The 22377-nt window shown below is 44.1% G+C and overlaps 1 protein-coding gene across 1 annotated transcript in view; it reads right to left on the bottom strand.

Moving 5' to 3' along the window:
* The window catches only part of CASTOR1 (cytosolic arginine sensor for mTORC1 subunit 1), a 45921-nt gene extending 35331 nt beyond the window's left edge, over positions 1-10590 (bottom strand). Inside the window, exons 1-2 of the mRNA XM_075213172.1 lie at positions 10351-10590; positions 9486-9556 (exon numbers count right to left, since the gene is read on the bottom strand). Of these exons, the coding sequence (XP_075069273.1) occupies positions 9486-9556; positions 10351-10463 (184 nt within the window). The 5' untranslated portion in view covers positions 10464-10590. The remainder of the gene's footprint in view (positions 1-9485; positions 9557-10350) is intronic.
* Between the last annotated feature and the right edge of the window lie 11787 nt (positions 10591-22377).

Below are 22377 nucleotides of genomic sequence, written 5' to 3'. Positions count from 1 at the left end.
AGTTAGAATGCAAACAGCAGGGGGTATTTATGAAAACTAAAGTACATGTAACCATGCAAAATAAAGACGATGCAACCCACAGCAGCCAATTAAATTTTGGTCACTAAAACCAAACATGAGAATCACCCTCCAATTTGGCCATACATGTGGTTGGCCAAAATGAATACTCCAGCTGTTCGGACTCAGACTAAGTGGCCGGGACACAGAGAATGTGTGTACTGATATTAGAGAATGTATGCAAAAAACAGGATTTATACTTACGATAAATCTCTTTCTCTGGTTCCATCTGGGGGACACTGCTTAACCATGGGGGTTGAGTAGGGAAGGGAGGAGTCTGGCACCTAAACAGTTAACTTTTTTGTGCTGACAGCATATTCCCCCCCCCCCCCCCACCAATTCCCCACATACCTCAGTTTGATTACCAAAGCCCTAAGACGATAGACCAATCAACCAAGATACACCACTCAAAAGAGGGGGAGAGAAAAGAAAAACAACGAGAAGGGGGGGACCGCAGTGTCCCCCAGATGGAATCAAGAAAGATTTATCGTAAGTATAAATCCTATTTTCTCTTTCATCCATCTGGAGGACACTGCTTAACCATGGGGACTTACTAAAGCAATCCCTCTGAAGGGTGGGACCGCTCTGATCTCCTCGCACGTAGAACACTACGGACGAAGGAGGCGTCCCCAGACGCCAATACATTAAATTGGTAGAATTTCGTAAAGGTATGGACCGAGGACCAGGTGGCTGCTCTGCATAGCTGGTCCGCCGTGGCTCCATTCCGTGCCGCCCAAGACGCCCCAACCGAACGGGTAGAATGGGCAACAATACGCTTCGGCACAGGAAGATTAATACGAACATAAGCCTCCCTAATAGTCAGGGTAAGCCATCTAGCAATAGTTTGCTTAGACGCTGGCCATCCCCGCCTAGAAAAGTCAAATAATATAAATAGAGAATCTGTCTTACGTATCTTTGCAGATCTCTTAACATATATACGTAATGCCCTCACTACGTCCAAACATTTATTTGTTTTCGTTCCTGGAGTCTGAGGCTCCTCTCTGAATACCGGAACCACTATTTCCTGATTGACATGGAAACCTGAGACCACCTTAGGGAGAAAGGACGGAATAGTCCTTAAAACTGCCCTGTCCTCATGAAAGACCAGATAAGGTTCTTTGCAAGATAGAGCTCTCAGCTCGGAGACCCTTCTAGCCGAGGCAATAGCAAGCAGGAAGACTGTCTTCCATGTCAAGAACCGCCACTCTGCTGAGAGTAGAGGTTCAAAGGGAGGCTCCTGCAACATGCTAAGGACCAGATTAAGATCCCAAGGTTCTGCAGGATTGTACGTAGGGCAGCTGGATGTGAAGCACTCCCTGTAGGAAAGTCTTAACATCCGGAATTTCCGCCAGCCGTCTGTGGAAATACACTGACAATGCCGATACTTGAACCTTTAAGGTTCCCAGTTTAAGACCCGCCTCTAAACCACACTGTAAGAAGGCGAGAAATCTAGCCAGTCCAAAGGATTTTGAATTGTAAGATTTCTTCTTACACCACTTTATATATCCAAACCAGATGCGGTGGTAAATCCTGGCCGAAACTGGCTTCCTGGCATTCAGGAGAGTGCCTATTACACCCCCCCCCCCCCCCCCCCCCAGAACCCTCTCGCTCTCCACAGACTGGATTCAAAAGCCATGCCATTAAATTCAGCCTGTTCAGATTTTGATGCAAGAACGGTCCCTGGGTCAGCAGATCTCTTCGTAGGGGCAACCGAACCCCTTGACCTACTGCCACCAGAAGAATCTCGGAAACCATGTTCTTCGTGGCCAAGCTGGAGCCACCAGAATGACTGGTCGATCCGCCTGCCTGACCCTTCGAAGGACCCTGGGAATCATTGCTATGGGAGGAAACAGGTAACCTAACCTGAAGTCCCAAGGCATTGTTAGGACGTCCACTGCCACTGCCAGTGGGTCTCTTGTTCTTGCGCAGAACTCTGTGACTTTCCTGTTGGCTCTTGACGCCATCAGGTCTCGATCCGGGAGTCCCCCACTTGTCTACTAACAACTGGAACACACCTCCGGATGCAAGGCCCAATCACCTGACAGAACCCTGTGCCGACTTAAATAGTCTGCCTGTACGTTCTTTTTCCCTGGGATGAACACTGCTGACAGTGCCAGGACGTTTCTTTCTGCCCGGGCAAAAATCTGAAACGTGACCTTCATCGCTCCTGCACTCCTGGTGCCTCCTTGCTTGTTTATGTATGACACTGCCGTGGCATTGTCGGAATGGATGCGGATCGGCCTTCCCTGAAGAACACTCTGAGCTCTCTGTAGTGCCTTCAAGATGGCCAAGAGCTCCAGCACATTTATGGAAAGACCCCACTGTCTTTCTGACCACAGGCCCTGTATCCTTAGGTAAAGGACCACTGCCCCCCAACCACTCAGACTGGCGTCTGTGGATACCAGGACCCAAGTCCACGGGGCAAAGGATCTGCCTTTTGTTAGGTTGTCCTCCAACAACCACCAGCGGAGGGACCTTCTCGCTTCTAGAGGTAACCTCATCAACTGGCGATCGAAATAGAGGAAGGACCCTGACCACTTCCTCCAGATGTCCCACTGAAGACATCTGGAGTGGATCCTTCCGTATGGCAGTGTCTCGAAAGATGCCACCATATTTCCTAGCAGCTTCATACACATGAGTACTGACAGCTTCTTGCTTGACAGGACCTTGCCTATCCACTCCATCAAGGACCTTATCTTGTCCTGTGGAAGAAACACTCTGCTGCGTGCTGTGTCCATTATTAGCCCCAAGAAAATCATTCTTTGACAAGGGATCATCTGTGACTTTATTATATTCAAGAGCCAGCCGTGCTGTTCCAGCACCCTCACCGTAAGGCGGAGATGTTGTTCCAACAACTGTGCTGTTGAAGCCTTGATTAACAGATCGTCCAGATAAGGCACTAACTGCACCCCCATGGAGTGAAGAAGTGCTGCCATAACTGCCATAATCTTTGTAAACACCCTTGGGGCTGTGGCCAGCCCGAACGGAAGAGCTCTGAACTGATTGTGAGCTGTGCCTATCGTAAACCTGAGAAAAGGCTGATGCCTCTCCCAGATCGGAATGTGGAGATTATAGACATCAGGGATGCCTATAGATGTCATGAATTGGCCTGTCTCCAGGCCATTTATGACCGATCTCAGGGATTCCATCCGAAAAGAGTCTACTCTCAGATGCAGATTTAACTGCTTGAGGTTCAGCACTGGTCTGAACGAACCCTTTCCCTCTCTGGTACTCCGGAACCTGTATAATAAACCTTCTTTAAAGGAAGCAAATCGACAGCCAAGAGCATTGCCTGTCTTTTCTGAGGACAGCAGGGTAACCCGGTTAGAAAAAACCTGTGAGGAGCTGGCCCCATGAATTCTATCATGATACCCTGGACCCACCAGTCCACCGAGGACTTTGTCCACTGCTGGGCGAACCCAAGCAGCCGTCCTCCCACCCCACCCTCTGTAACCACAGGCGGGTGGTAGTCATGCTAGTGGTCTATCCGGCAGCTTGGCGGAAGAGGCCCTTCCTGCTGCAGAGGGGAAGGATGACCTTCCTCTACGGGACTGTCTCCTGCTTCCCACGGCCCTTGAACTGGTAGTCTGGCCTCTGCCAGACCCGCCGCCGCGAACGGGCTGTCTGAAAGAACTAAACCTAGGAGCCCTAGGTCTAGGAGTATTCACAAGCAAGGATGTATTCCTACCCCCTGAAGCCTGTAAAATCCAGGAGTCCGACTCTGGACCAAATAGCATCCCACCCGTATACGGGATGGATTCTGACGACCTTTTTGACTCTGAATCCGCATTCCAAGTCCTTAACCATAACGCCCTTCTTGCTGCTACAGCTGTAGCAGAAATAGACGATGATATGGAGGCCGAATTGTGGGCCGCTTCATATATTCAGGTATTTTAAGGGACAGTAAGGTATTTTAAGGGACAGTATTCAGGATTACTTGGTACGCAATAAAATTATTAGTGGGAATCAACATGGATTTGTGAGGGATAGGTCATGTCAAACTAATCTAATTAGTTTCTACGAGGAAGCTAGTGGGAACTTAGACCAGGGCAGGACAGTAGATGTGGTCTACTTAGATTTTGCAAAGGCCTTTGATACAGTGCCACACAAGAGGTTGGTTTACAAAATAAGGGAACTGGGTCTAGGAATCAACATTTGTACTTGGATCGAAAACTGGTTAGAGAATAGGGAACAGAGAGTTGTGATAAATGGAACATTTTCTAATTGGTCAAAGGTCTTAAGTGGAGTACCTCAAGGTTCCGTGCTGGGACCACTCCTTTTTAATATATTTATTAATGACCTTGGTGATGGTTTAGAGAGTAAAGTTTCTATTTTTGCAGATGACACTAAACTCTGTAAGGTAATAAAATCAGAGCAAGATGTAGCTTCTCTACAGAGGGACCTAAATAAACTGGAGGATTGGGCGGCCAAATGGAATATGAGGTTTAACACATATAAATGTAAGGTTATGCATTCAGGGATCAAAAACAAGAACGCAATCTATAAATTAAATGGAATTAATTTAGGAGAATCTATAATGGAAAAGGATTTGGGAGTGCTCGTAGACAGTAGACTTAGCAATAGTGCTCAATGTCAAGCAGCAGCTGCAATGGCAAACAAAGTATTGGCATGCATAAAAAGGGGCATAGATGCAAGGGAAGAGTGTAATTTTGCCACTGTATAAATCGTTGGTAAGACCTCATCTTGAATATGCAGTACAGTTTTGGGCACCACTCTATAAAAAAGATAATTTGGAACTAGAAAGGGTTCAGAGAAGGGCGACAAAATTGATAAAGGGTATGGAGTCATTAAGTTATGAGGAAAGGTTCGCCAGTTTAGACATGTTTACTTTAGAAAAGAGGCGTCTAAGGGGAGATATGATTACTATGTACAAATACATTAGGGGTCAATACAGAGAGCTTTCATGGGAACTTTTTACCCCAAGGACCATACAGAGGACACGTGGTCATCCCCCAAGGTTAGAGGAGAGGAAATTTCAAAACCAGCAAAAGAAGGGGTTCTTTACGTTAAGGGCAGTCAAGATATGGAATTCATTGCCAGGGAAGGTTGTGATGGCAGATTCAATAGATATGTTTAAGAAAGGGTTAGACAAATTTTTAGCGGAAAGGTGTATCCAGGGATACGACCGTTAATTTAAAATGAAGGATAGTAGTGGATATAGGGTAAAAATAGGACTGCAATATTGAGTCTGGGGGGATTTTCACAATTGAAACAGATTGGCGGTTGCTTACTCTGGATTAATTTCAAATATAAGTGCAGGATCGCAGGAGATCCAAAATAGGTTGAACTTGATGGACTGGTGTCTTTTTTCAACCTCATCAACTATGTTACTATGTTAATATACATAACCCGCTGCCTCCTTTAGGTGCATGGCCAGGGGCAGTAGTTCCGAATCCTGCAAAGCGGATTCTAACTGCCCTGCCCAGGCTTCCATAGCCCTAGCTACCCAGGTTGAAGACAATGCCGGTCTGAGGCTTGTACCAGCGGCCAAGAAGACCGATTTCAGCAGGGATTCTAATTTACGGTCGGTCGCATCCTGTAAGGCCGCCGACCCTGGTACAGGTAGTGTGGTCTGGCGAACCAATCTCGCCACAGGCGCATCCACTTTCGCCACCTGTTCCCATCGGGTCATATCCTCCTCTTGAAGAGGATATAAAGAGCCAAACTTCTTTGGCACAGTGAACCTCTTATCTGGATACTTCCAAGAGGCCTCTGCAATACCTCTCAACTCTGCTGAGGGAGGGAATCTGCCCACCTGCTTAGAAGCCTTCTTAAAGAGAGAGCGGTCTAAGGACCTCGTCTCCTGTACTTCAATAAATCCCAAGGTCTGACGAACTGCTTTTACCAGATCGTCCATACCTTGGTGTCTAGAGCTTTCCCCTTCCTCCTCCGAGGAACCCTCAGAATCAGACCACAGCGCATTAGCTGGTCTATGTCTTTTACTACTGCGTATATGTCTGGGATTCTCCAGTAACTGGCTAAGTCGGTCTAGGCCCTTAGCCACAGTCGACCATCCAACCTCCCCTATCTGGGGTGCCTCCTGGAGGGCCGGGGAGGGATTTTGTCCGACCCCTGGGGAACCTCCTGTTATACCCAGAGATGCCACCGATGTAGATGGGATCTCCACTGGTTTAGATAACAGTTTTACAAGGGTATTAACCCCTTGTGACAAAGTAGCCACCCATTCGGGGGGGATCTACCATCAGAATGGGGCTGTCTTTAGGATGCAATATCACAGGCGCCACAGTGCAACCAGCACAGAGCCCTCCCTGATCCAGCCGTTTATTTGTTAATTTAGCATTGCATTTTGAACAGACAATATGTTTAGCACGTGTTGTTTTACTTTTATCAGTCATCACAGGATAAGGAAAAAACAAAATCACGTTTTATACGCACAAACACTTCCACAATGTTTATCAGAAAATACTGACTAGGTTATTTAACATATCATAGTATTTCTGATTAAATAAGACAGGTTGGGGAGCTTATAGTTTTCTTTAACTTAAAGCTCTCTCAATACATTATAGTCTTACAATACACATGCATACACAGAAGAAATATAGTGATACTTAGCGGGGAAGATATGTGTCAGCAGTGCACTTCTCTCCAAATGACTGCTGCATCTGTCCTCCTTTTGTATTTTGGCTCACTCAGCAGGGGAGGGGAAGGGGTGCTTCTCAACACATTCCCCTACGGCTGGCATCTCCTTCTGTGTCTCTGCTAACAGCGATTTCCCCTTTCTATTTAGGTGAAATCCTGTTAGGAATATGTTCCCCGCAAAAAAGCGCTAGTTTTCTCCATAGCGCGGCCATCTCTTCAAGTTCCCCCTACCCTCCTCTTGCAGGAGGGGACTTCGTATGCTCCAGCCTGGCCCCGGGGAATGGCAGTAGTATTGGCGCTTTCTGCAGCGCCTGACCCTGCTATCAGCGGGGAGAGTCTCTTGCCGAATGCTTCCCGCTGTGAGAAGCGTTTTTTTACCTCCTCTGCCTGCGGGGCCGCCCCCAGCTGACAGGCGCTTCTCCCACGAGCCAGCTCTGTTCCAAACAGAGCTTCTCGCCGCTAGTCAACAAAAGAAAACTTTGAAAAGAAAAGAAAAAGCCTATTAACAGTGAACCCAGTTCACTGTGGAGCTCTCTGTGGGGAATTGGTGGGGGGGGGGGGGGGGATATGCTGTCAGCACAAAAAAAGTTAACTGTTTAGGTGCCAGACTCCTCCCTTCGCTACTCAACCCCCATGGTTAAGCAGTGTCCCCCAGATGGATGAAAGAGAAAGGTAATTTTCCCAGTATAGTTTAATAAACTAAAGTAATAGTTGGCACTATTGCGCTAGTCTTACACAAAGAAAGGCCAATTACCCATACCTTTTGTGTTACTTGTTGCTTTAAGAGCCTGGTTAGGGGTGTTCTACATTGAACATGGCATTGCACATCCCAATCCCTTGCACTAAAACACATGCTTATTGCAGCCCTACAAATTTTCAAGGAAAATATATAGTGTAGGCATGCTCCTCTAGTTTGAAGTTTGTTTGATTTAGAAAAAAAAAAATATATAGATGAAAAACAGACATCTGAGGAAGCAGAAATTCATTGGTACAAGGTAAAGAATGGGCTTTGCCTTCAAACAGACCCCAGCACAAATACATGCTGCTATGCTAGAGTTACACAGATGCCGAATCACAGTTAAGTTTCTAAAGCAGTGGTGTATATTTAAACACAATCACCGAGCCCCGGTGTCATTACAGGCTCAGCAAAAGGGGGAACGAATGTAAAGGGAACAGATCAAAATCACATTTCCACCCCAACCAGCTGTAATTACCCATGTCTGAAACACAGGGAGTCAGTACAGATGCCTGGCCATATACTAATTTGTACTAGCTACTGAACAATAGGGAGAGTTAGCTCACTGTGACCATCATAATATTGCAGGGCGTCCCGCCTTCCTTCCTGGCACTATTTCCTTTCCACTTCTGCAACAGTAGAACCTGGCCTTGCCAAGTTCAAATACTTTTTACTTTGAGCATTTCAAATGCAATGGCAAGAAAGTACAGGGACAGTTATCAATGCATGTTATCCTACCCATTCATCATGTATGCACTGTGCACAAGCATGGATACACATTTATACTTGCACAACAGATTATGAAAACAATTAATGAATTATACCTGAAGATGCCATCACAAGACTACAGTATCAATGCCCTCTAACCCCTGAAAAGTTGCTGTAAGAACAGCTTGCACACCATACAGTCCTCGTGTCTATCACTGGCCAGATGCTACAATCCCAGTTACAGCTTTGAAATTTAAAAAAACATATTTACAGGAGTATGTTGCAATTTCGGGCAGCACAGTGGCTAAGTGGTTAGCACTTCTGCTTCACACCGCTGGAGTCATTAGTTAAATTCCCGACCATGGCCTTATCAGTGTGGAGTTTGTATGTTCTCCCCGTGTTTGCGCGGGTTTCCTCCGGGTACTCCGGTTTCCTCCCACACTCCAAAAACAATCTAGTAGGTTAATTGGCTGCTATCAAAATTGACCCTAGTATCTCTCTTGTCTGTCTGTGTGTCAGGGAATTTAGACTGTAAGCTCCAATGGGGCAGGGACTGATGTGAATGAATTCTCTGTACAGCGCTGCGGAATCAGTGGCGCTATATAAATAAATGGTGATAATGATAATGATTTGGGATCCCATTGTCAGCTCAATAGTCCTTCATATGCAACAAATGAAGGGAAGCTCCTTGGTGGAGATCAGTCTGTATAATTAAATTGGAAGACTTTACCTTCAAGTAGTAAGAAAAAATAAATAAACTGCTTTGGGTGTTCAGACATTCAGGATATCCAGCAGCCCAGCCGCCCTCCCTCCCTCCCAATGTCTTACACGCACCTGCCGCCGTTGTTTCTCTTGCTAGTGCACATTCAAACTGGACAAAATAATATTAAGATATATAAATACTGGGATGGCTCAAGCTAAAAAAAATGTGTCAGAAATCCTTTCCTTGCCAACAAGATGCAGCCAGCGTGAGGTTGCAGGAGCCATCGGAGCAACGGAGAGATTGGGAAACCTGACTGATAACCTGGACTTTATACATTTATACTGAACATTTATCTGGTAAATAGAGAACACACTGGATAGCACCAAGCTAACATGCAACATAATAATTAAAACCATTAGAGAGGGAGAGAGAAAGAGAAACAAACAATGACAACATATATGTGCATTTACATTGATATGATTTACGTCCACATTAATTGATCCTATCACTGGCAGCAGACAAAGGTATCTTGGTGTTTATACACCCTACATATCAGCATGAAGTCTGTAGAATTATACTAATTTTGTCAAAGAGTATTAAGTAAGATAAGCTATGTCTTAGCATACTATACAACTTGCATACAGAAGTATTTATGTCTACCTTCAAAGCCTTCCTCATCCAGCATCAATGTGTAATCTTCAGGAGTTTCTGTCAAGCTGAAAAACTTACACCTGGCAAAAATATACAGCCGCGGTCATTGATGTGCATGCGGTGAGTGTGGGTGCATTCATTGCATTAGAAGTAAAAGAAAGGCAAATATAATACAAAACAAAGTTCGATAAACTTCAGAATGAAAATAAATACTCAATAACACAGGAACAAAGTTTGAGAAACATCTTAAAGTTACCCAAGTTTAAAAAAAAAGCCAATTTAGGCCAAGTTAAACATTTACTCTTTATTTTCTACCAGTTATAACACAGATCACTATAGTTAAGGAAATATCACCCAGCCAGGAACAGAAATGTTCTGAATGCCATCACACTAAACAGCTGCACAGTATGGTAATCATAATATGATGCAATTTACCACTATGGCATTAAAATAATGTTAAAGCAACACATTTCTACCGTTAATACACAAGTGTGACATCCTGGAATTATTCAGAGCTACTTTAAGTAAAGCTCTGTAAACAACAGTTAACCCATGTGCTAAATTCACTCAAGTCCTTCTTGCCACGAACTTTCAATTATCGAGCAGGCAACATATGCTCCAGTAGACAGGTTTCCCATGCTCATCAGGGAGTTCACAGCTTGTCTCAGGTGTTAGTAACAGATCATATAACAGGACTGTAATGCTAATAGAGTTATACTATATTTGCATAAATAGATAATCTGCAACATTAAAGTTCTACTAATTGACCCTCACTGAATAAGATGGGTCCTTGGTGAACAGTATTGGGGCAGGGGTGGGTGGGGTGTGAGGTAGGCGCTATGTTACCCCAGCAGTAACATTCCCTGACAGATACCTGGTGCGGTTCCTCAGGAACAATAACTTGACAAGTGAGTGAGTGTAGAACCACAGCCCGGACTTGTCAATACTGGTTACCCGCACCCGATGATCCAGCAGCTGCAGGTCCATGACTGGGAGACCCGGAGATCCAGCGGGAGCGCTGAGAGGAAGCCGTGCATAGATGTGTGTCTGTGAGGGGGCGGGGCTACTGACACATGGGCAACACCACAGACAGACGCTCCAGATTGTGGAGATGTGAAGTTAGAACTCGGTGACTGTGCCCGTCTGACGTCTGAGGGAGCAGAGCACTTTGTTACTCATTCAGTTACAGGCTAATTGTAGACTGTGGTATTCGTTAGGGCATGTATAAAACTATAAAAGCTTCCTGAGGAATGCCGCTAATGCAAATTGATGAGAGAAATCTGCCAGTTACTGTAGTTTATAAAAACACAAATAGAAGAACTCATGCCATGCTTGGTACATGGAGTTCAGTTAAAATGCACAGTGTGGAAGTTCTTAATGTTTACCATAATACCATAGGAAAACCAATAAAGACACGGACACCAGATTAACGTTGGAATAAAATATTTATTAAATGGGCTAATATTAAACTAAAGGGGCTAAAAGGCGGACGAGAGCAGGGCAGTCAGCAAACACAAAACCAATAACGGTGGGAAGGTCAGACCATTGTACCACCAACCCAGGATCATACTTTGTCTATTGGCCGGTGCAAAATATCTGTACAACGGCAAGACTACAACCCCCTTATAACCGCCAGTAAAATATTCAACATAATGGCCCAGAGTCCCACTCACTGAACCCAACACATGTGATGACAACACAATCCAAAAGGGGGAGTAGTGACCTATGACGAGATAACCCAAGCACCATATTATTATTATTATTATTATCCTTTATTTGTTAGGCGCCACAAGAGTTCCGCAGCGCCGTACAATGCACAGACAATAGACAGTACAGGGTAAAACATTACTGAGCAGTAAACAAAAATACCAACAGTTCAGAAGCTCCAAGCAGGCTAATGCAGAAAAGACGGAGCAGAAGAGTAGGTAAGGACACTGGAGGGAAGAGGGCCCTGCTCAAATGAGCTTACATCCTAAGGGAGGGTGAACAAAACCCAGGTACAAAAGGGACCAGTTGATGTAAAGGAGAGAAGAGGGGATGGGAGGAGGGAGGGGAGAGCGGGTTAGGTGGAAGGATGGTAGGCTTTGAGGAACAGGTGGGTTTTTAGTGCCCGTTTGAAGGAGCTTAGAGTGGGAGAGAGACGGACGGAGAGAGGGAGGTTATTCCAATGAAGGGGGGCTGCCCGGGAGAAGTCTTGGATTCTGGAGTGGGAAGAGGTAATCAGAGAGGAGGAGAGGCGACGGTTATTGGCCGAGCGCAGGGAGCGGGCAGGAGTGTGAATGGAGAGGAGGTTGGAGATGTAGGGGGCAGTAGACTGGGAGAGTGCCTTGTATGTGGTGGGCAGGAGTTTGAAGATGATTCTGTAGGGGATGGGGAGCCAGTGTAGGGCAAGGCAGAGAGGGGAAGCGGAGAAGGAGTGGCGAGAGAGGAAGATGAGTCTGGCAGCCGCGTTCAGAATAGAGCGGAGGGGGGCGAGGTGAGAGAGAGGGAGGCCGGTGAGGAGGAGGTTGCAGTAGTCGAGGCGTGAGATAATTAGAGCGTGGATGATAGTTTTGGTGGCATCCTGAGAGAGAAAAGGCCGGATGCGGGCAATGTTGCGAAGTTAAAAGCGACAGGCTTGGGCAAGGGATTGAATGTGGGGGGTGAAGAAGAGAGAGGAGTTGAAGGTAACGCTCAGGCAGTGAAGTTGGGTGACAGAGGAGATGGAGGTATTGTTGACAGTGGTCATGGTAGAAGGGGAGCCTGGGGGGAGGAAAGACAATTATTTCAGTTTTAGAGATGTTAATTTTGAGAAAGCGCGAGGACATCCAGGAGGAGATGGCCGAGAGGCAGTCGGATACACGAGAGAGAAGGGAGGGGGAGAGATTGGGCGAGATGTAGAGTTGGATGTCGTCAGCGTAAAGGTGATACTGAAGACCGAAGGAGGAGATGAGAGCACCAAGGGAGGAGGTATAGAGCGAAAATAGAAGAGGGCCGAGTACAGAGTCCTGAGGGACTCCCAACAGGGAGAGGGGAGGGGGTGGAGGAGGAGCCAGATGTGGATACAGAGAAGGAGCGGTTTGCGAGGTATGAGGTGAACCAGGCGAGGACAGAACCAGATAGGCCAAGAGAGAGAAGAGTTTGTAGCAGGAGGGGGTGGTCAACGGTGTCGAAGGCCGCAGAGAGGTCGAGGAGAATGAGTAGGGAGAAGTGACCCTTGGATTTGGCTAATAAGAGATCGTTGGTAACTTTGGCCAGGACAGTTTCAGTGGAGTGGAGGGGGCGTAAGCCTGATTGGAGAGGGTCGAGGAGGGAGTAGTCCGAGAGGTGTTTGGTGAGGCGCCTGTAGACAATTCTCTCAAGTAATTTGGAGGCATAGGGGAGAAGTGAGATTGGGCGATAGTTAGCAGGGGAGGTGGGGTCAAGGTTAGGTTTTTTGAGGATAGGAGAGATAAGAGCGTGTTTGAATGAGGAGGGCACTACTCCAGAGGAGAGTGAAAGGTTAAAGAGGTGAGCGAGGTAAGAGTAGGCAGTGGAAGAGAGAGAGCGAAGGAGGCAAGAGGGGATAGGGTCGAGAGGACAGGTGGAGGGTGGAGAGGATAGAATAAGTGAGCGAACTTCTTCACCCGAGGTGGGGCAGAAGGAGCACCAGGGTTGGATGTTGGGGGGAGGAGGAGGGCAAAGGGGGGGAAGAGAGGGATGGGAGGAGGAGATGTTAAGTCTGATGGCCTCGATTTTGGAAGTGAAAAAGGTGGCGAGGTCAGAGGCGAAGAGGGAAGGCGGGATGGGAGGGGGGCTGGAGATAGGAGGGAGTTGAAGGTGGCAAAGAGACGGCAAGGATTGGAGGAGTGAGCAGAAATGAAGGACTTAAAGAAGGATTGTTTAGCAAGGGAGAGGGCGGAGCAGAATGAGGTGAGGATAAATTTAAAATGGAGGAAGTTGGCCAGGGAGCGAGATTTCCTCCAGAGGCATTCAGCAGTGCAAGAGCACTTTTGAAAGAGGCGGGTAAGGTTGGAGTGCCAGGGTTGGGGAATGAGGCGGCGCTGGCAGATAGAGAAGGCCTGGGCAACAGCATCAAGGGCAGTAGTGAGGGAAAGGTTGTAGAGAGAGGACGCCTGGTCAGGGCAGGTCAGGGAGGTGAGAGGAGAGTTTTGAGAGAGGAGGAGAAAGCGGTAGGGTCAATAGCATCAAGGTTGCGCCTAGTGAAGGTAGATTTAGGCGAGGTGGGAGCTTGGCAAGAGGAGAGAGTGAAGGAGAGGAGATGGTGGTCAAAGAGTGGGAAGGGAGAGTTAGAGAAGTCGGAGAGGTCACAGAGATGAGAGAAGACGAGGTCCAAGGCGTGACCATGAGAGTGGGTGGGAGAAGAGGTCCTAGTGAGGTGGAGAGGGCGAGAAGTTTGATGGTGGCAGGGTCAGAGCAGTTGTCAATGGGGATGTTAAATTTGCCAAGTATGATGGATGGAAGGTCGGAGGAAAGGTAGTGAGGGAGCCAGGCAGCGAAGTTGTCAAGGAAGAGGGAAGTAGGGCCAGGGGGACGGTAGATGACAGAGACGCGGAGGTGGATGGGGTAGAAGAGACGGATGGAATGTACTTCAAAGGAGGAGAAAGAGAGGGAAGGTATGGTGGGAATGACCCGAAAGGTGCAGCTTGGGGATATGCAAACTTACCGACTGCACTGCTCTCCCACTTAAAAGAAACCATATATACACAAACCTAATGACTGCCGGGTGGGAGGGAGGAATCCGGAAGCAGAGAGGGGGAAATGCTGGAGAACTTCACCTATATAAAACTAAGCCACCCCCCTCCTCTGCCTTATTGGTTATCAGAATGAAGCAGCCCATAGGCTAAACCCTAATCACTCACCCACGTGATTTTAACTGCGTTTAGGCTGATGGCCACACTTCCCTAATGTGAGAAGAAAACCTAATATGAATTAATACAATATTAGGACATATCTTAATGCAGCAGTGGGCTTTATGCAGAGATGGACACAACATCCGCTTAATATGTGTATTGCGTTTGTTTGATAGGTGTATTTTACTTTCTATTTAGAGCTGCACATATCTTAAGATCTAAAACATATAATTCAGCATTTTGTCTGGAGCACTACAAGTCCCAGCATAATGGCTGCCATGAAATGTTTGGGTGCATACCTAGTGCATGCTGGCACTTGGGGAACTGCATGGGCCAGTATGTCCTGGCACATGCAGGGCCCTCTGCAACATGTAGTGCATCAGGAAAAATGTAAATAAACACATGCACATATGAAGAAAACACTGAATTAGGAATAATCTTTGTGAGCTCTTGGTGACTGCGGTTATATTTTTTTAACCTGCGGATTTCTCACACCCTGACCTCAGAAAGTGGGAAATCCATGATGGAACACCCTTACCGTGCTCATGCCTGCCCATTCCCTCCCCTGTTCCGCCTCAGTGGCGCACGCAGGGGGGGTTTCTGGTTCCCCAGAAACCCCTCCCCTCCGCGAACCAACGGTACTGTACAGCAGCCGGGGCTTCTAAATCCTGCTCTAAACATAGAGAGGCGCAGTAGGGAGATGAATACAGTCTAAGTCTGAATACAGACTTAGACATACGTTTACTGCGCATGTACAGTATGGAAAAGTGCATTTTGCTCCTACATCTCAAACTTACATCTGACCCTACATGAGGCCTATTGTTGTAAACTTGCCAGTGATACTAATGAATAAATCAAATCAGTTATATAAAATTGTTATTTCGTAAAACAAGGTTCCTTATTAGGTCCTAACTACTAATATTAAGAGCTGTTATTCTAACAAGAAAAACAACCTATGGACCTTACTAACCTTAGTGACACATTATAGTATTTCCAGAGAATAAGTGCTCTATTGATGTGACAGGGAAATAGTGTTTATCATTGACTACAATGTGTCACTAATAGAGTGTTTCATAGCACTGCATGTTTCTGGCTGTCACCCTTCTCATAACAATTACCTGTCTTTTTGTTCTAACTAGTACCTGAACTTGGCATTTTAAATAAAAAAATCAGTTTAGGACATGTACTTTACAAAATGTAATGCCGAGTTATCTTATCTGGATAGTTGGGGACTCTCACTGGGACCCACTCTCTCTGCACTAGGTGAATAAGAAGATATTTTTCCTCCCCCGAGGAGGCTGTAATGTGCAGAGTTGTGAGCAGCAAAGCACATAGCGATTACACCATACTTGCCTACTTATGAAATACAAGTTAACCCGTGCATGATACTCATGCATTCTAGTCAAATCAAGCTACTTAAGGTCTTAAAAAGGTTCTTGTCATGCATTTGGACCTAGCCCAGGCCTCCTCAGGGGAAGAGCGTTAGTTCCTGACGCAAGCAGCCTTTTTAATGTGTGTTCATGAGGTAAAATTACCTCACGAAAATGAGTTTGACCCCTCAACTCGTAAATTTAGCCTTTACTACCCCTCCCACGGGGAGAAGGGGGGATGATGGAAGTTAACTGACTTGACTATTCTAATTTTTTTGTCAAATGTCAGTATACCAAATTTCAGGTCAATTGGATGAGCCCTTTCTGAGAAAATAGTTTTTTCCACACACACACACACACAAACACACACTAACACACACTAACACACGCCTCTACACATATGTGTTCATGAGGTAAAATTACCTCACGAAAATGAGTTTGAGCCCTACCAAATTTCAGCCCTTTTTGAATTTTTTTCCACACACACACTAAGAATTTAGTAGGTCAGTGTATAACTCTGCCCAGCAGGTGGCGCTGCAACTTGATTTTTTTTTTCCACACACAGACGCCACTAAGCATTTATATATTAGATCATTTCATGAATATTGTTTAATTAACATATAGGCGCCACATTAGCTCGTTGCACTGCTGAAGGGGGTATGCCCTGTTCCTCCAGCCAAAACCTTATGTTCTGCATGCAACATGTCACCAGAGTGTAACAGAGCTGAACGGAAGATTATTTTAATTTTACTGTAAAAGTTATGGCTACGCCAAAAATAACCAACTAGTGCAGCAGGGAAATTACTTCTGCACTGCAGGATAAATAATAAATACAGCAAAGCATTAAAAAGCCCTATCACTTCAATAAACATTTTATCGTAATGATAGGGCTTTATAAGTAGGCCCTATATTCTTTAACTCTAAACAATCTGTCAATTAAACTTTAGCAATTACATTCTGGTTTTCAAATAAATTATTTAAATAAATAAATATGTAAAAGAACAATGAACATTTACTTGTAATGCAAGAAGATAAAACTAAACTGCTATTTTTCCTTATTTCATTTCATTAAATATTAAACATTCCACCACGTATTTTGCACATATGGCATCACAAAATGGACTGTTCAATATAATTTAACAATAATGGAACATCTCATTTATCTCAAACATTTTTACGAGGATATAAGTCCCAACAGAGTCCAGGAGCAGTTGATTTATTGGTCTGTTGATGAAAAAGTAGCAATCAATACTCTATTTAGATATTCTTCATAAATCACAATTGGAGTAACAAAGGTCCTGCATATTTATGGGCAATTGATGTCCCATTCTTATTCATGTGGTTAGGATTAGAGCATCTCACCAATAAAGATGTATATAGCTGACTTCTCCTGTAATCCAGTTGCTCTCACTTCCTGTGTAAAGGGGCGGAGGGGCCAAAACTGGCACTGTAGCTAGATAAGGAGGATTGACACAAAATACTCAAGCAGCAGGAAGGGGGGGACGTGCAGCCAGTGAGAGACTTACTAGGAAAAACAAGTGGGGAGGTTGAGATCTTGCAAGGACAGGAAGAGAAGGGATAGTATGAGTGGAGATTCCCACCCTCTCGTCCCATAGGGGGAAAAAATAAATAAAAATAAATAAAATAAAAGAAATAAATAAATAAAAAAAAAGAGAAGAAACAAAGTCTGTATTTGTAAAGTTGCTTGTGCTTTTCAGTCATGTTCAGTATGTGGTTTTACTTTTAAATAGAGGACAGTGGCATGCGTGTATGTAGTTTTCAGATGTTGTATTTGTTTATGTTAATTTTGACTATTCATTTATTCTGTCGCAGTGGTATGGCGGGGGCAAGCGGCGCACAAAGTATAGCTATGGGGCAGCCAGCATCGGTGCATAATCACCCCGGCTCCAGCTTCAACAGTTGGGCCTCTACGGGGGCATGCCAAGGGAAAATGATGGAGGGGACGCCCCAGAAATTCCAGGGGGGGGGGCATGCTTGCGGTGCCCAAATGGTGGGCAGAACACACCCCAGCAATTCCAGGGGGCGTGCTTGCGGTGCCCACATGGTGGGCAGAACACGCACCCCAAAAGTTGGAGGAATTGGGAAAAGGAAAAAGAACTTTGCGCACTGCTTTCCCTGCATTTGCTATTAATTTTTAAATAAAACTGTGGCCGGTATTTACGTCAACATCAGCCTGTGCATTTTTATTTCAGAAAAAGGTTATTTGTTTCTTCCTGCGGGATGCCAACAGGTAGGCATATCCTCCCTTATGCACATGGACCTCTCAGAGGTGTTTCAATGTTTGTTTCTAGGTTTCAATCGTAAACAATCCAATACAGATGAGATGTTAAATCCTGGATGCTTAAAGCGGATTTAGTCGAAAAAAGTATAAATGCAGCATAATGCAACTTGTTTTTCACTTGAATTTAGTTGGTTGCAAGGTCACATTAAATTAAGTGGAAACAATCTTCATTTCAGGTTTTATATCACAAACACCTGCAATTTCTGTAAGAGTATGTAGACTTTTATTATCCACTGTAAGTAGACCTCAAGGTGATTCAATCGACCAAATTGGACCTAGTTTATAGAGAGTGGCGATTCAAGCTACAGTCTGACGAGGCAACAGCCCGCAGAGTCTGATTGCATGAGGCTCCAAATTCACTGATTAATAGATAAAACAATATTTTTTATATAATTCTTTATCAAATCCATATTTTATCATTTTAAATCTGCATCCAGTTACAATAATGCAAACTATCCTATTACTAGATATTGTCCATGTCCTTATGATATTGTCCATGTCCATCAGAAAGGTGGCATTGCCTCCATGTGGATGCTTGCAAAGAGAAGTGTGAGCATGTGTACGTCGCCTGTATAACTACAGATGTGGGATCAGATGCCGCTCCTCCCCTCCCATCTGACTGCCAACACTTTCCAGCCATTCCTGTATTACTTTCCTATGATTGCAAATATCAGGAAAACACATAGGTCCACCTCCTAGACCAACAAATCTACCAAAGACAGCAACAGTGGTACCCAGGGCAAAGCTCCCCATTTAGTCAGGTCTTGCTCACTGAGTCTTGCAGATTGCTTGACTACATAGATCACATATTCAATATTCTTCTTGAAACCAAGACCAGCTCCAAAGAATAACATACAGTGTTGTGGAAGGAAATAGCCACAACCTTTAATATACAGCATAGTAAAAACTGGCAGCCATTGCCAAAGGGTTCACAGATGTTGTGGGCAGATCACATTCAAAAGGGACATGCCATGCCCAACCAATACCACTTGAACTTAAGGCAGGGTACACACTACAGTGTTTTTAGCCAATTATCGGGCCAATCACCCGATTAACGACCTTTCAGCCCAATATCACATTAGTGTGTACACTTAGATGATGAACAATATTCTTTCTATCATCATCATCATCATCATCATCATCATTTATTTATATAGCGCCAACATATTCCGTAGCGCTTTACAATTGGGGACAAACATAATAAACTAATAAACAAACTGGGTAAAACAGACAAAGAGGTGAGAAGGCCCTGCTCTCAAGCTTACAATCTATGGGACAATGGGAGCTTGACACATGAGGTTAAGTCTACATTTTGCATTTTGGCCCAGCCAGACTGCAAAGGTAAAAGTGACTCATAAGCTAAATGATCCTGTCACACAACAATGTTGGTCAGGGGGTAGTTGTCTTGTGTGAAATTGTGTAACAGGCGGTAACAGGCTAAAGGCGATGAGGTTAAGAGGATGGTTGAGGAATATTATAAGCTTGAAAGTTTGTAGACCAGAGGAGAGTCTTATTGTGCGAGGGTGAGAATTCCATAGAGTGGGTGCAGCCCGAAAAAAGTCCTGTAACCGGGAATGGGAGGATGTAACGAGGGTGGATGAGAGACGCAAATCTTGTGTAAAACGGAGTTGCTGAGTTGGGAGATATTTTGAGACAAGAGAGGAGATGTATGTTGGTGCAGCTTTGTTGATGGCCTTATAGGTTAGTAAAAGTTTCTAAAGCACCAACCATCGTTTGCTTTGATTGTTCAGCAGAACTATACATCTCATTCACCTATGGAATGACATCCTTCAAATCCTAAGGTGTGTATGCACTCATGATCAGGATTTCCATAGAGGTTACAGAGTCATGGGGGTATATTTACTAAACTGCGGGTTTGAAAAAGTGGAGATGTTGCCTATAGCAACCAATCAGATTCTAGTTAGCATTTATTTAGTACATTCTACAAAATGACAGCTAGAATCTGATTGGTTGCTATAGGCAACATCTTCACTTTTTCAAACCTGCAAATTTGTAAATATACCCCATGATCTTTTCAGCCGACGGTTATCTCAGTTGAAGAGCACAGATCTGAGGGTAAATCTTTTAAAACATGTATAGTGTATAGGCATGAATCGCATGCTGATCTGGACTTTTTTTGTTCAGTCATTAGTAGAATTGTTATAAATGACACATTGGTCGAAAAATTCTGTAGTGTGTACCCAGCCTTACACATACTGGTTTTACCTTTGACTTGAATATTAAATTAACTGTCTTATTAGCAGACATGTATGATACCAAATAATTGATTTGCCTTATTTACTTTACATGTCATACTATTTTGAAATATAGCAAAGCATTTTAATTATCATTTGAATGTATTTGTTCTCAGTATGTACAGTGCAGTACCACACACTCTAACAGACTTTATATTTGGCTGTACAGTCCCAGAAGTCACTTCAGAGGTTAACACCCCACAAGGAAGATAACTCTTCAGGACCACCATCAAGTCTGGTCCTGGAGATCGCCACTAGATGATCATCATTTGACAAAGTCCCACAGTGACTTGCTGACATCACATATGCAGAACAAAACCACCAAGCCTCTTCCCTTAAACCACCATCAAAGAGGATATTTGGCACATTACATTGTCCTCTTATTCCCAACAAAATATAGGTACATATACAAAGATGTATTGGGGGCAACAATTGATAAATTAGATAAATAAAGAAAAAATGAGGACTTGTGTGATGTACAGTATAATAATGCACAATATTACATATAAATAATTTTGCAGATCGATAGATAAGAGCTGACAATTGTAAAAGAATAAATGACAGATATAATACGGCTGTAATGGATGAACTTACATATATAGATGTATCTGAAGGATATTATTGATAGTGGTAGAAACATGAATAATTATAAAATGAATAATATTAATAAAAACCAAAGCAAAAATTTATGATCGTCTAAATGGAAAGAGATTATAAAATGAAATAATATAAAGTAAAATGAAAAGAACTAGTGCAGAAAGTTATACATTAAGATACTTATGTGGGAGCTCTCGTTTGGAATGAGGTGAGTTGTCTGGGCTTCAATTTGCAGGTGTGGTGCAGCACGAACTCTAATACAGCTGTCCTCAGTGTGGGGGGAATTAAACAGAAAAGAAAGGATGTGTTTAATGATTCTGCCTCCCTAAAGCATTCCAGCAGTCTGCAAGTGGTAGCATAGTTGTCACTTATGGCAGCTCAGATGTGTCAAAAGGGCTCACAACATTCAAACCACATATGTACAGTCTGTATAGTGGTAAATATCACTGTAACATGTGTTATCTTGTTCCAATGCGCTTCAGTTCATTTCTGTTGATACTGATTTCCTCAGGGGGTTTTTCAGTTTGGGGTGTAAGAGCGTGATGGATTATATAGTGATTTGATTGTGTAAAGGAAATAAAAGACTAAATAAGCATTTTAGAAATATATAATAATAATAATAATAATAATAATAATAATAATATATTATAATAATAATAATAATAATAATAATAATAATATTAATAATTAGTTTGAATATAATTAAATTGTGTATGTGTATTATAGTAAAAAGTGATAGTACAGATGCACACTTTGGGGGGTTTCTAGTTGCCAGCTCATCGGCACAACTAACTACATTATTACCACTATTAGAAACGCTGCAATATAGATTCTATATTCTGGAGCAGGAGTAAGCTATACACTGGCTCAGCTCTTTGCCCAAGCTCCCACTTTTCCTTATTCTCACAATTATAAAGCTTTGGATATTTCTGAATACTATTGGCAAACATTACTAGTCTGCACACATGAAATTTTTTGTCTCCTGCACCCATCACACTCACCAGCCTACATAAACAGAAATAAACCTCACATCGGGTATTTGCCATAAGCTTTTTACTAACAATGTTGTGGATCTTTAATATTCTACATAGCCCAATCATAGTATAACTGAACTGTAGACTCACTGTTAATAGGTCTGTGTAAAATATGTATATATTTTACACACACACACACCAGTTAACATTGAGTCTACAGTTCAGTCATCCTCCTCGCATGTCCTCTTCCTCACTCTGCTCTTTCTCATGGCTGCTGGTGACATTAACCTAACCCTGGATCCTGTACAATCCCCATGCTCTGCTCACGGTCAACGCTTCATCTAAAACCTTTCCATCCACCCCGTACTTGCCATCCTGGCAACCTCATCAGGGGCAAACGCAGGATTCGAGGAGGGGGGTTTCTGCGCCACGATACAAGTGGGCGTGTCCAGTATGTGTAGGGGCGTGGATACAAACACACACCGTGTCAAACACACAGATATGTAAACTGTCCCATACACAGACAAGCACAGACACACACAAACACACAGAATCAAACACACAAACATGT

Source organism: Mixophyes fleayi, chromosome 1 (genome assembly GCF_038048845.1).
Source record: "Mixophyes fleayi isolate aMixFle1 chromosome 1, aMixFle1.hap1, whole genome shotgun sequence".
Taxonomy (NCBI): Eukaryota; Metazoa; Chordata; class Amphibia; order Anura; family Limnodynastidae; genus Mixophyes; species Mixophyes fleayi.
Note: the sequence above shows the minus strand (reverse complement) of the source record. Positions and strands in the feature narration are given on the sequence as shown.